A 14,931-nucleotide genomic window follows, 5' to 3' on the forward strand; every position below is an offset into this window, starting at 1 on the left:
GTACTAGGATTTGTAGCTATTTATATCTGTAATTTGGGTCATATTGAAAAAGGCCTACGCGAAAAGAGATTCTGATAAATATATTGATTTTAACACTGCGTGTTTATAAAATACAACTGATAAGAATGCCGTTTTTTATTACTTACAAAGTGTAATTTATCTGAATAATATCTCGTTATTACAATAATTATCAGTTTCTAAAGACATACTCGTATTTCGTTTTAAAATGACATCATTAATTTATGATTGCATAAATTTTTAAAACACCCATAAACACGTCAATATTTACTACATAAAATTTCTACAATCTTAATGGATAATAACTAAGGTTGTACTTATCTTCTGTTTCTTCTTTTTTATACTCAAATAAAAACTGTTTGGGCCGCCAAACGTTTTGCCCAAATTATTATTTGTTCACATAATTACACTTTTTAACTTATCAAAAATTAAAAATTATAACACTTGGTGTGGTTAACTTGTTTAAAAAAATTTCACGCTGCATACTACATAAAATCAGTAGACGCAATAACGAAAATAACGATAGAGTAACATTTCCAGGAACATGAGACAGGCATGTGAGAGTGACAGCTTCATGTAGAGATAACAACAACAATAACCGTGGTTACTATCAGGCTTTCGACAACAGAATCTTCCATCTCATCACACACGTTTTGTTCCGTCAGTTGCGTCTACTTGCCTTACGCATTCATGAGCTATACGTGTTTACTGTCAGGCTTTCGACAACAGAATCTTCCATCTCATCACACACGTTTTGTTCCGTCAGTTGCGTCTACTTGCCTTACGCATTCATGAGCTATACGTGTTTACTGTCAGGCTTTCGACAACAGAATCTTCCATCTCATCACACACGTTTTGTTCCGTCAGTTGCGTCTACTTGACTTACGCATTCATGAGCTATACGTGGTTACTGTCAGGCTTTCGACAACAGAATCTTCCATCTCATCACACACGTTTTGTTCCGTCAGTTGCGTCTACTTGCCTTACGTATTCATGAGCTATATGTGGTTACTGTCAGGCTTTCGACAACAGAATCTTCCATCTCATCACACACGTTTTGTTCCGTCAGTTGCGTCTACTTGACTTACGCATTCATGAGCTATACGTGGTTACTGTCAGGCTTTCGACAACAGAATCTTCCATCTCATCACACACGTTTTGTTCCGTCAGTTGCGTCTACTTGACTTACGCATTCATGAGCTATACGTGGTTACTGTCAGGCTTTCGACAACAGAATCTTCCATCTCATCACACACGTTTTGTTCCGTCAGTTGCGTCTACTTGCCTTACGTATTCATGAGCTATATGTGGTTACTGTCAGGCTTTCGACAACAGAATCTTCCATCTCATCACACACGTTTTGTTCCGTCAGTTGCGTCTACTTGACTTACGCATTCATGAGCTATACGTGGTTACTGTCAGGCTTTCGACAACAGAATCTTCCATCACATCACACACGTTTTGTTCCGTCAGTTGCGTCTACTTGACTTACGCATTCATGAGCTATACGTGGTTACTGTCAGGCTTTCGACAACAGAATCTTCCATCTCATCACACACGTTTTGTTCCGTCAGTTGCGTCTACTTGCCTTACGTATTCATGAGCTATATGTGGTTACTGTCAGGCTTTCGACAACAGAATCTTCCATCTCATCACACACGTTTTGTTCCGTCAGTTGCGTCTACTTGACTTACGCATTCATGAGCTATACGTGGTTACTGTCAGGCTTTCGACAACAGAATCTTCCATCTCATCACACACGTTTTGTTCCGTCAGTTGCGTCTACTTGCCTTACGCATTCATGAGCTATACGTGGTTACTGTCAGGCTTTCGACAACAGAATCTTCCATCTCATCACACACGTTTTGTTCCGTCAGTTGCGTCTACTTGACTTACGCATTCATGAGCTATACGTGGTTACTGTCAGGCTTTCGACAACAGAATCTTCCATCTCATCACACACGTTTTGTTCCGTCAGTTGCGTCTACTTGCCTTACGCATTCATGAGCTATACGTGGTTACTGTCAGGCTTTCGACAACAGAATCTTCCATCTCATCACACACTCAGTCTACTTGACTTACGCATTCTGAGCTATACGTGGTTACTGTCAGGCTTTCGTCGCCATCATTTGTACCTGTCATCAGTATATTTGTACGTTCATGAGCTATATGTGGTTACTGTCAGGCTTTCGACAACAGAATCTTCCATCTCATCACACACGTTTTGTTCCGTCAGTTGCGTCTACTTGACTTACGCATTCATGAGCTATACGTGGTTACTGTCAGGCTTTCGACAACAGAATCTTCCATCTCATCACACACGTTTTGTTCCGTCAGTTGCGTCTACTTGCCTTACGCATTCATGAGCTATACGTGGTTACTGTCAGGCTTTCGACAACAGAATCTTCCATCTCATCACACACGTTTTGTTCCGTCAGTTGCGTCTACTTGACTTACGCATTCATGAGCTATACGTGGTTACTGTCAGGCTTTCGACAACAGAATCTTCCATCTCATCACACACGTTTTGTTCCGTCAGTTGCGTCTACTTGCCTTACGCATTCATGAGCTATACGTGGTTACTGTCAGGCTTTCGACAACAGAATCTTCCATCTCATCACACACGTTTTGTTCCGTCAGTTGCGTCTACTTGACTTACGCATTCATGAGCTATACGTGGTTACTGTCAGGCTTTCGACAACAGAATCTTCCATCTCATCACACACGTTTTGTTCCGTCAGTTGCGTCTACTTGCCTTACGCATTCATGAGCTATACGTGGTTACTGTCAGGCTTTCGACAACAGAATCTTCCATCTCATCACACACGTTTTGTTCCGTCAGTTGCGTCTACTTGCCTTACGTATTCATGAGCTATACGTGGTTACTGTCAGGCTTTCGACAACAGAATCTTCCATCTCATCACACACGTTTTGTTCCGTCAGTTGCGTCTACTTGACTTACGCATTCATGAGCTATACGTGGTTACTGTCAGGCTTTCGACAACAGAATCTTCCATCTCATCACACACGTTTTGTTCCGTCAGTTGCGTCTACTTGCCTTACGCATTCATGAGCTATACGTGGTTACTGTCAGGCTTTCGACAACAGAATCTTCCATCTCATCACACACGTTTTGTTCCGTCAGTTGCGTCTACTTGACTTACGCATTCATGAGCTATACGTGGTTACTGTCAGGCTTTCGACAACAGAATCTTCCATCTCATCACACACGTTTTGTTCCGTCAGTTTGCGTCTACTTGCCTTACGCATTCATGAGCTATACGTGGTTACTGTCAGGCTTTCGACAACAGAATCTTCCATCTCATCACACACGTTTTGTTCCGTCAGTTGCGTCTACTTGCCTTACGTATTCATGAGCTATATGTGGTTACTGTCAGGCTTTCGACAACAGAATCTTCCATCTCATCACACACGTTTTGTTCCGTCAGTTGCGTCTACTTGCCTTACGCATTCATGAGCTATACGTGGTTACTGTCAGGCTTTCGACAACAGAATCTTCCATCTCATCACACACGTTTTGTTCCGTCAGTTGCGTCTACTTGCCTTACGCATTCATCACGTGGTTACTGTCAGGCTTTCGACAACAGAATCTTCCATCTCATACAGTCTACGTATCTCTATACATCTGTCAGGCTTTCGACAACACACACAATCTTCCATCTCATCACACACGTTTTGTTCCGTCAGTTGCGTCTACTTGACTTACGTATTCATGAGCTATACGTGGTTACTGTCAGGCTTTCGACAACAGAATCTTCCATCTCATCACACACGTTTTGTTCCGTCAGTTGCGTCTACTTGCCTTACGTATTCATGAGCTATATGTGGTTACTGTCAGGCTTTCGACAACAGAATCTTCCATCTCATCACACACGTTTTGTTCCGTCAGTTGCGTCTACTTGACTTACGTATTCATGAGCTATATACTTTCTTTGTTACGGTTCTATAATATGATATGATTACTACGCTAGGCGATCCGATGGTGTGCCATGCTTCACTGCACTACGCCATCCCGTGCTACGTCTTCTTTCGTTACGCGATCTAATACCATATCTCAATGAGTTACGTAAGCATGTGATATCCATTCGCGTGCTACATCTACTGGCGCTGTATCTTCTAACACTACGCCTCTCGGTGCTTATCTATCTTTCGGTATAGTCTCTAGTATTCCTGGCTATACGACTCCATGGGGGTTTACGTACTCATACACTACAACTCCCTGTGATACACTCCCTGGAGAAACCCACATACTCGACTGTGAACACATGTCAGTTGTATAACCAAACAACTATAGTAGATCGACACTCGTCTGAATGACTCGTCACCGGATGTTGATTATATTGGAATTGTATAATTTGACATGAATTGTCTGATTATAAGTTTAATGATAACATAATCTGGCGGAAACTGTTGAAAGTGTAAAAATAGACCAAGATCATTCTGACGTAATACTTTCACCTTTTCCTTCCCCTTTGTAAAGTATATCCATTATAGAATAATGATGAACATGATCATTACCGTGGAAAATATAATTAATAAAAATAAATTATTATTAAAGTGTATTCATGAATATTACACACGAGTCCATTAAAAATAAATGTTCAATATTAGTAAAATATTTATTGCTAACTCTCGATATTTCTGAAATGTTCGTGGAACTGGTACAAAAAGTGATCCAGGCTATATCGTGAATTAGTGATAAATGTGTAAAATGCATATACTGAAAAATATTATAATATCTTTATAGTGAACATGCTGATTGATATTGGAAGGTAATATAATGTCTTGCCCCTACGGGCGGCAGCGATGCCATATCGTGCGTCTAGTCTGTGCTGCCCAGCCAGACCTGTACTGGCCAGGTAGTTTATTAAATACCTGTAAAATTTGTGTTATACGATACGGGAATATTTTGGATAAAAAATTGAGGATACACATTTATTATCCTCGGGTAGTAAAATTAAATAATTAAATAATCAAACTATTGTATTTTCTCTAAGAATTCCAAGAAAATGGCGCTGTATTGAAGAGAATTGCAGGCTGGGGAAAATGGCTATACCTCTAGAACCACAAGATAAATCCTCCACCTTTTACCTAGAATTAATACTTTATAAAATAGGCTTCCAGGATACGTATCTTTTACATGAAAGTATGGGTGTGTATTTGTAATACTTAAATAATATGTATTTTTAATATAATTTTTTTCAAACCATGTCATCTCTGATAAAAAATATTGTGATATGAATTGGCATGAATTTTAATAAAGCATAATTTTATTTACTATTTACACAATTACACAACATTTGAAACATGAAATTAGTTATTGTGTGTTTAATACTACCGCTGAGCGGTTGACGTCGACTGCGCGCATTGCGCATAGACGCGGCAAACGCTCGGCGAAGAACAAATATAGACTTAGAAAATATGAACTTCAAGTTAAATATTATTTATAAGTAGTTACTTTGGTTGTCTGATCTTGGATTTCTATACACAAAGTGTGACAGTAACACGTTGTAGTGATCGCTAAAGAAGTATCGTAATAATTGATGAACGTACAAGAATATAAATCGTCGAAAAATAAATCTATCTTATTGGTTGGCTAATATTGTTAATGATTAATTAATATCATTCTACTAGTCATAAAAAAACACTCTGATGCAATGTCAGATATTTGTTTTATTTACAGTTTTAGACAAACTTATATAGGCATCAACCTGAGATATAAGATGGGAGGCACAGAATAGACGACATTTTGTTAATCTTTCACATTACAAAGCGCCCTTTTATTTATCAGTTTCTTAAAAGCAAGTAAAAAATTAAACGCTGACCTAAAAAATAAAACTGATAATTGTTAGTAAGAAGATTATCGTAACATATTGCATCATGAAAATTGGAATACTGTGTTTAATGAAAGAGATCTTGAAAGATAGATCATTAAATTGTATATATATATATATATCTCACAATTATATATAATATATATGTATATATAATATATATATATCTCACAACTATATATAATATATATGTATATATAATATATATATATATATATATATATATATATATATATATATATATATATATATATATATATATATATATACTATTAGAGACTGTTCAAGCAAAGCGTTCCTCTTAAGTCGCTAAAAAATATCAGTGTATTAGAAACCAAAGTTATTTAGTACAAAAAAATTAGAAATTAACAGACAAGAACTTCAAGATGGCTATATTTAATTGATCAATGATATTCAAGAATTGATAATTATTATAAGTGAAGGAGATATGAACGTTAAACTTATTAGAATAAAATGTGACGATACCAGGAGCTGGAATATTGACGGTGTAAATCCTTTAAGGGTAACCTAGAAAATTATCACCAAATCTAATTTATTATTATCTTCATCCCCACTTCATTAGTTTATTATTTTATCTATTTTGTTTTGAATAACAACAATCTGTTTCAAATTCCAGAACAGCTCTAGCAATAGAAACAACATTTATTAAAAATAGAGAAATTTAGGTTAATCATTTATAAAATATCAGTTCTTCATTTTGATCCTAAATCCTCAAAACTAGGACGTTATCTGGTCAGAAAGGCGTATTACTGTTTGTATTAAGTTTTTGAGTTTATTTTAATACAATCTTAGCACTTACTTTCTACAACTATTTTGTTATTATTATTTATTTATATTATATGTCTGGAATTGAAGTAAACAAAGCATGTTCTAGTGTGTAAAATAAAACGTTAACTCCAAGTCAGATATATAATGACAACGTCATTTCTTTATCTTGGTTGTGAAGTTACAGTTTTTGTATTTCAATAAAATATGCTAAAAATAAATTAAATGGGGTTTTCTATAACTTCCGATATATCAGAAGTTTACCGCCAAAGGATTGAAAGTTCATTATTTTATTTCTACAGGTAGATCATCTATAAAACATGTTTTGATTAGCATCTAATTTTCGTTGAAGTAATGCCGGATAAATGTAACAGTAACAGCGATTACAGTTTAATTAATGTTAAGAAATAAAATATTTTTAAATTCTAAAATCAGCAAACTAGAGGTTTTGTACTTTTTTGTTATTAGTACCACTACCTGTATTCATTAAAGCACGAGTCACTAAAACATGACTAGCGCCAACTACGAAAGCGATGAGAACTATGTTAAGACTGTTACAAATTAGCCGTTCAAAGAGATGACCGGTAGGCGTTCATAGCCTTTACTCACGCTGAAGCGACGGTGTCTGTATTATATTTCTCAACTCTTACGTCATTCCCAAAAATTACAAAACGAGAGTCTTATGTTTAACTATATGTTGGATGTTATAGTACAAATATCAAAACGAATAAAAACAAAACTGGTACATTGTTCGACTACAATTATATTGTCAGTTTTTAACGCGAGTGAAAATATATCTTGAATATTTATATCAATGGAGGGGGGATACAACCCTCATAGCTCTCCCCTGGATCACGGTACATGCCTGTCGTGCCTCACGAGTTCAGAAATTTTCAAATATTAATCCTGCATATCCAACTTTTTTAATTTTTGGAGTACAAAAAATTGTTGTACAAAAATGGCTGTTGCGCGAGTTTAATATCGTCCAGTATGGACAATCTGACGCTTGAGTTGCGTTTTTGTCCACTTATAACATGGGTATTATGTGTACAGTATTATGCTACATAGACTTTATTTAATATTATTTATTAGTGAATTTACTCTTGTTATTTTTTATCTATAATTCATTTACGACAAAAAGTTACTCGTAGTACCTTTTATAATCCTTTTTTTATAGTATACAATTCCATTATCTTATATTTAACAATAATAGTTTTTAACATTTCAATCTGCAGTTCCGTTTGTTTCATATAACAAAAAAATCGTGCTATGACAAATATAAGCCTTCTTAAAATTAACAGAAATCCCTTAATCTTTTTGTTTTAATTCTTATTGTTCTTGTGATTTCATTCACGTATTCCTACTATTCAAACGATTTATAACATATTTCGTATTATTGGTGAACAAATACACATTGTTCAGGCCGTAACAATAGCATTAGGATTTTCAATATGAAATCTATCTCGAAACCGATAAATATCTGGATTCTGAGAACGTGCACCCACAATGAGTGAGCAGGCGGCTGTGAGATATTGAGCAATCATTTGGCTGCTGTAAGCGGGTTTCCAGAAACACAAGATATGCCTTTACAGCTGCCTGTACCCGATATAGATGTCGGACTATCTCATATTGTGGAATTGTTTGTAAAATTTTATCAAATGTCTGAGAAATTCCGATTGCTTAAATCTAACTTGATGAAACAAGTAGCTTCAGGAAATCTACTGTGTATGGTGAAATAAACGTAACATGGAAAAGGATTTATTTATAAAATTTTTTACTTTCGATCGACTGAACTATGTAAAACAAGCAAAAAGCTTAATTATATTTTTTTCCTTTTAGGAATTACAAAAAACTGCTCAATTTAAAAAGTAAATTTAGATTTAGTTAAACAAATTTCGCTAACTTCACAATTTATTTTGGAGAGAAAATGCAACCGATATATTTTTATTCACAGAGTTAATTCCAATAACGAAATTGAAGCGTGAGACTGAGAAGAAAATATAAAATGATGACATCTCACCGCGAATAAATGACATTTGTCGTTCTTCGAAGACACGTGACATTTCATCTCTCTCCAAATAATTTGTTTTCTGAAGTTCTTTGAAGGGACTTCATTAGTAACAGAACAGTTCTGGATAGTGAGCGGAGGAGTCGCGTTGTGGTCGGCGGAAACAACCGAGCACTGACGAGCTCTCGGAACGTTGTCGGGTGTCAGGACGTCTTGTCTGAATCGTGATGATTGGATTTATGAGTCATACATTCCAATTGATCAAAGGAATTACTTACATTGTCATCGGTATTAAAAAAGAACATTGTAATAAAAATAACTTCTTGTTTGTTTTGAACAGATAACGGAATAAATGCGTGTTTACTACTACTCTCATGGTATTTTTATTAACTGAAATATTAAAAGTACTAATCCCCTATTATTAATACGTATAATTTGTATTACTTTATCCGTCCATAATGTATTACAATCTTTTCCTTTTTAACAAAGCATCTTACATGTGTCTTAACAATGTTTTCTCTTCTCGTGGAGTTTAATAAGTTAAAAGGACGCTATTTTGAAACTATTAACGATAGATATTTTTCTTCCAGCAGAAAGTAACATCCCTATAACACGTACCAGGATGCAAAGTTAAAACGCCGTAAAAGTTACTTACTCTCGGATCAAAAAGTAGAGATACCCGAGTTTGAAAGTTGACAACGAACTAAGTAGTAGAGCTTAAATAACGGTAGTTACATTAAAACTTACGTCGTTTATTCCTGTGTTTAGACACATAAATCAGATAATTTATAAACAATAACTTTGGTAACTTTGTAACTCGGAAACTTGTGATCTGATTAAGATTAAATTTTTTACAAGTGATATACAAGCGCACTGTTTATGAGTACGTAATTTTAAAATAATATGATAATAATTATTATTAAATTGCCACCTTAACTTATGGACGGTTAGAACAATCCGGCATTGGTCTTGTTATAGAGCTCTAAAAGAAATAATTTTGGACATGTAATTTTGTTGAACACTATTTAAATGTTTAATTTAAGCAGGATTTGTTATTTCACCGCGACCGGCACCTGCTCGTTTGGACACGCACATCGCCAGTCTGCCCGGGGCAGTAATACCCGGGCTGTATTAACCTTCCTATATTATCAAGCCTATATACACATATTACAAGAAGGGATGAAACTATGTAATAGACCTGTAATATAAACATGATAAGATAACCTCAAAAGTGGTCTTGGTGTAATATATCACGTGTTGTCTATCAGTGTCTAGATACTACTGTATTTTAATTTTCTTTCAAGCCTTGCTTTACACACAATACAATTTTCATCATTAGGCTAATAACTGTAATTAAAGTTTCAGTTCAGTTGCTCTAATTACATATTATACGGATAGTATGAGTTTTACGAAATCTTGTATTTATGTCAAATTAAAACATCTTCATTTATTTCTTTTTTTTTTACTTTTAAGATTTTTCGAATCAATAGAATAATTATTTTTACTTAAGAACTATAACTTTCACCATGTAGGCAATGTTTCCTCGAACATATTTCTATTAGTTTCATGAAATGCCCTCGATCTGACCAAAAAATATATTGACATTGTTCCGTAGCAAACACAGTAGTCCGCTTGACAAATCGGCCGTATGAATGGATCTCAATCCAATCTAAATGGTCAAGGCAAGGCCATAATGATGTCTTTATGAAAATACACTTTTATACAACAATTAATTAAATGTTAAAATGCGTAAAATAGAGTAAACCATACAGGCAAAAACGTTCTAGGCCTTCCCACTCTTCTAGAACTGTCCCGTAAGTAGAAAGGAAAATACTCCTCAGTATTCAAAGAGAGAAAATATGCCAAACATTGAATATTTTTAGTGTAACCTAATATTTTTATAAAGCCGTTTATTTCACACTTAGATCGCTGATTCAGATTATATGCATCTTTTCACACAAGGTAATATAATAAGAATATCTCGACCTTAACTATCAGATAACTTAGAGCTTCCATGACCATAATCAAGTTAAAACTGCAACTAATACAATTCGTTAGGAATTGCATTTTACTGCACCTTTGCAAACACAGGAATCCATTTAGAATTTTTGTTTATTTTTCTCAATTGACAATGATTTTATTTATTTTTTATCCGATCTTAGTAGTAAATCAGGCACTTGGTCCACGGCTTTAATTTTTTTTATTTATACTTGATAGATTACAATAATATGCCGACAAATCATAAATGTGCAAATTCTAAAAAAATGTTCAGTATTAAATTTTTAAAGTATTAAAAACTGGTCCATAATATTACTTTAATCATTTATTAGGACCATCAGTCAGGCGCTTGTGTTCATGAATTATTGTATTTGCGATTGCACAACAACACGATCAGCTGATCGGTGTCATTAGCGAGTGTGTGACGTCATAGGACGATAAGGTTATGCAGCATTTACAGCCCACGTAGGCCTACATAATGTTGTTATTAATCCGAGATAATACGAATTTGACATTGATAAACACAGCAGCTACGATTAACTATTTTCTTCAACTTATAAAATCCAAGTTTTGGAAAGGAGTGTCTTGACTTAAAGGAGATCTCTAAGTTAACTCCATCCGCCATAGTCTAATAGAAGTTTTAATTCTACCTTTGTTCAAACTGTACCAATTTGGACAGATTGGTCATAAGTGGATGTATTGGTGTCATTGTTTGTGCCTAATGAAGACTGAATTTGAGGTGTCACTGGATAAATTATTCCGTTTTAAAATTTCGGGTTGAAATTTCGGGTAGAGGGTGGCAATTCTGAAACCAACCAAATTTACTTAGTTATTGTTATCACGTATCACAAAAAGGAGATTTTAAAATTCCCACTCATTCCAAAGTTCCTTCATGTAGGGTGGGGCACAGTAGTGGGTTCCCCGGTATAATCCATCAATGAATTTCATTCCTCTGAGCCACTTAATTGTGCACAGTTGCTGCTATGCAGTTCAGGTCATTGCTGTGGACATTCCCCCCTCCCCCCACTCGCCTTCCGAGAATACTGGTGTCTACTCAACTCCGTGGCATTTCCTGAACATCATGCCAATGTCCTGTCCTCTGCCAATGCCTGATTTGTCTTTGTGTCGTTCGACCAGGTGTGCTCGAGACTGTGTAATTCGTAGTTTCCACACATTCACAGTTGTGTAAAGTACAGGTTTATGGCATCTCACCATTCCAGTCAAATTGCAATAAAAGACATTAATATTATCATTTTACAATACAGTTTTTGCAGTTTTGATCATGACATTTCAAATATCGAAACATAATATTAAACCAAACAGATTTGTAACCTTAAGTTTGCTAATGGAAAATAAAATTTACGTGCAGACTTTAATAAAAATCATACCGTGCCTATGATTTCTCCAATTCAATTGAAAATCCAAATGCACATTTTTCTTAACCCTATCTTATAGTAGGAAGAATACAGTGCAAATAACTGCAAGTCTGTATCACTACCAACTAATTTTATTTGAATTTACAAATCAAATATCCAATGCCTTCCACATAACACAGCTGTGGTTTCACTACTTCCTCCGAAGTCAAGTTCGAAGAAATAAAGAAAGCGATTGTCAGAACTCAAGGGAAAGTCAGTCCCTATTCTGTGTTTCCTTTACATCATTAATCATATTGGTTTCTTTTTAAATGCTTACACAGTCACAGCTGTGATTCTTGCGAAATAGAAAATGGAATAATCTGCCTACTGCCAGAAATACAGTTCTATAAATTACTGAAATTCATGTGTTCGCAACTTTTATTATCTTACAATTCAGAGAAATGTCTATGATACTAAACTTGCAAGATACTATTTACAACCTAAACAGAAGGGATTGACTTATATTACATATTTTTCTAATTTTCGAAATTAATAATTATTTATTATTCAGTCAATATTGAAGGCAAAAACCAGCACCAGTATGACAAATAAGTATTGCAGTCTGTATTTAAATACGAAATGTCAAGAAATATTGTAACCAGTTACGAGTACCTCTCAAGAGTCCGTAACGTACCAATTATAAAGTTTATTATAAGAACATCATTACCGGATATGTAATAACTGGATAAAATATTAATAAATATCTGACATGACAACAACCAAGAATGTTGTTACATTTAAAGAATATTTACTCGACTTTTGAATGTAATGCCGTCGCGTCTAATTAAGGGTTTCCAGGTTTTGACAATAATGTATTGTTCTGTTAAGAAAAATTATATTCCAAGAAAGACGCTGTGCTCTACAGACCGAGTCAAGTAAGTCAAATTTTTTTGTACCTTTAAAGGGAGCCACGTCAATGAAAATAATTGTGCAGAGCTTGAAATTTACGGCACGGTTACGATTTTCAGGCTTGTTCCTTTTTTAAATCATGAGATAACGAAATTACATAAACGAATAAAATCTTGTTTATGATTGTCGGTTTATTCTTGCTTTCAACTGAACACTCCCACATGAATGAAACCACGCCGTTTTCCTGTTTCTCTATACCGTTGTTCGATATCAGCTGTTATTCGCTGTACAAAACATCAATCTTGACATGTGTGGACTGAACAGCGATGTTCATTTTTCTGAATCGAACACTGATTCATAGGATTCGTTCTGATTTTCGATGAGGAATGTTCTGAGGGCCAAATGAATGAATATGTTGAAGTAGCACAACAAGCACATCTGGCATCACCAGAACAGGCATCATTCCTTCTCGAATCCTTTTTCGACTGGGGGGTGCATACTATATGCAGAAATAAATGTATGTTAAAACATTAACAAAATTTACAAATTTTAGTTTTGCAGACTAAGGCAAATACGAATAAACCTACGAGTAAATTCTCGAGGTCTACTGCGATTCTGTCACATCGGACTGGATAACAATGGTATTGCACCACCTCCTCTAGTTTTCAGCACCTCATTGCACATTCAGAGACACTCATTCAGGCCCGATGATTAGCTACCATTTCCCCGGAGACAGAGTCCAAGGAGAATTGGCCAATAGCTATCTATATTGAGCTATCTTCTTACTTCTTCCCACATTCTGCAGCAGAGGCATTATGGCTGTCCACGTACCCATAACAGTAACACTTTAAGTTACCGGAATTGCCAGGGGTGACCCCTAGTTTGTACTATAATAATGGCAATAGACTACTAGTACAGACGGTTGGTAAACATCAGTTTCTCTTAGAAAAGCAATCACGACAAACAATTTATACGTACCGGGAAGTATTTACTCTTCTACATCGGCGGATTGTCTTGTCTAATGAAGCTTTAAGTTGACAGATGGGTTCGAGATAGGCGCGTGGCTTGATCGTCTTCCAAGAAAAACACTCGATAATGGCATCGTTATTGGGACATGGCACACGGTATCACATCTTACCTAGTTTGTACTTTGAAATGTTCTGATTACATGTGTTTTTCTGGTGATTTTGTTGATTTGATCAATTTTAGATGGTACTGAATGTACTGCCTTGACAGTAAGATGAGTGTGTTGTGTTCTTCCAAGCCACCGGGTGCCTTTTAGGACAGCTATAGTAATGGAGTCCAATTCTTTTTGTAAGTTATTGCGAATCACGTTAAATTTGTACACTTTTTATGTAGACTGCAGCGCAATAAAGTATCGTCTACAATAGAAGTGTTTACTTTAGAAACGTGTGAATATGTTTATCGTAAATCAACAAGTAATTAAAACAATTTTTAATGGTGATTGTGTGATGAAAAGTTAAACTAATTGTAGACTACAGAAACAACTATATCGTAAAAGAGTAAATAAATGTACATACTATATATTTGAAGAGATAAACATCATGACATGAACTTTGAGATATTAAGCTACAGGAAATTCATAATAATGTAATAAACAATTTTACGCGATCGCCATATTTATAGACTTCCTCCTAAGCTGTATGGCTGTAAAAACAAAAATATTGTTAACTATATAACTGATTCCACTTGTTAAATAGTTTTGTCCGAACAGTCACGTAATAACCTTCATTACCGCACTAGGCATGTAATAATTGCTTAACGTACTATTTATTAAGAGAACGCTTTGATAATCCATATTAATCGGATATATTGGAATTAGAAAAGCACACAGTATGTAGGCATAACCCGTAATAGGTCAGGTAAAATAGAACTTTTTTAATAAACACGTTGACTGTGACATACTACTTAGAGCGCTAGTCGGCCTGACTCTTTATAGAAGGTGTTAATCTATTTAACCTGTCGATCGTGATATTATAGA

The 14,931-nt window shown here is 35.2% G+C and overlaps 1 protein-coding gene across 2 annotated transcripts in view; it reads left to right on the forward strand.

Annotated features, from left to right (window-relative positions):
* LOC124354412 (suppressor of cytokine signaling 2-like) overlaps window positions 1-14,931 on the forward strand; it is a 91,467-nt gene that overhangs the window by 55,844 nt on the left and 20,692 nt on the right. Inside the window, exon 1 of one of the 2 annotated variants that reach the window (XM_046804846.1) lies at window positions 14,094-14,243. The exons of the other annotated variant lie outside the window; for it this stretch is intronic. Coding sequence (XP_046660802.1) covers window positions 14,225-14,243 — 19 coding nt within the window. The 5' untranslated portion in view covers window positions 14,094-14,224. Of the gene's footprint in view, window positions 1-14,093; window positions 14,244-14,931 lie in introns of those variants that run through there. 2 annotated transcript variants of the gene reach the window in all.

The sequence above is a fragment of the Homalodisca vitripennis genome, chromosome 2, assembly GCF_021130785.1.
Source record: "Homalodisca vitripennis isolate AUS2020 chromosome 2, UT_GWSS_2.1, whole genome shotgun sequence".
NCBI lineage: Eukaryota > Metazoa > Arthropoda > Insecta > Hemiptera > Cicadellidae > Homalodisca > Homalodisca vitripennis.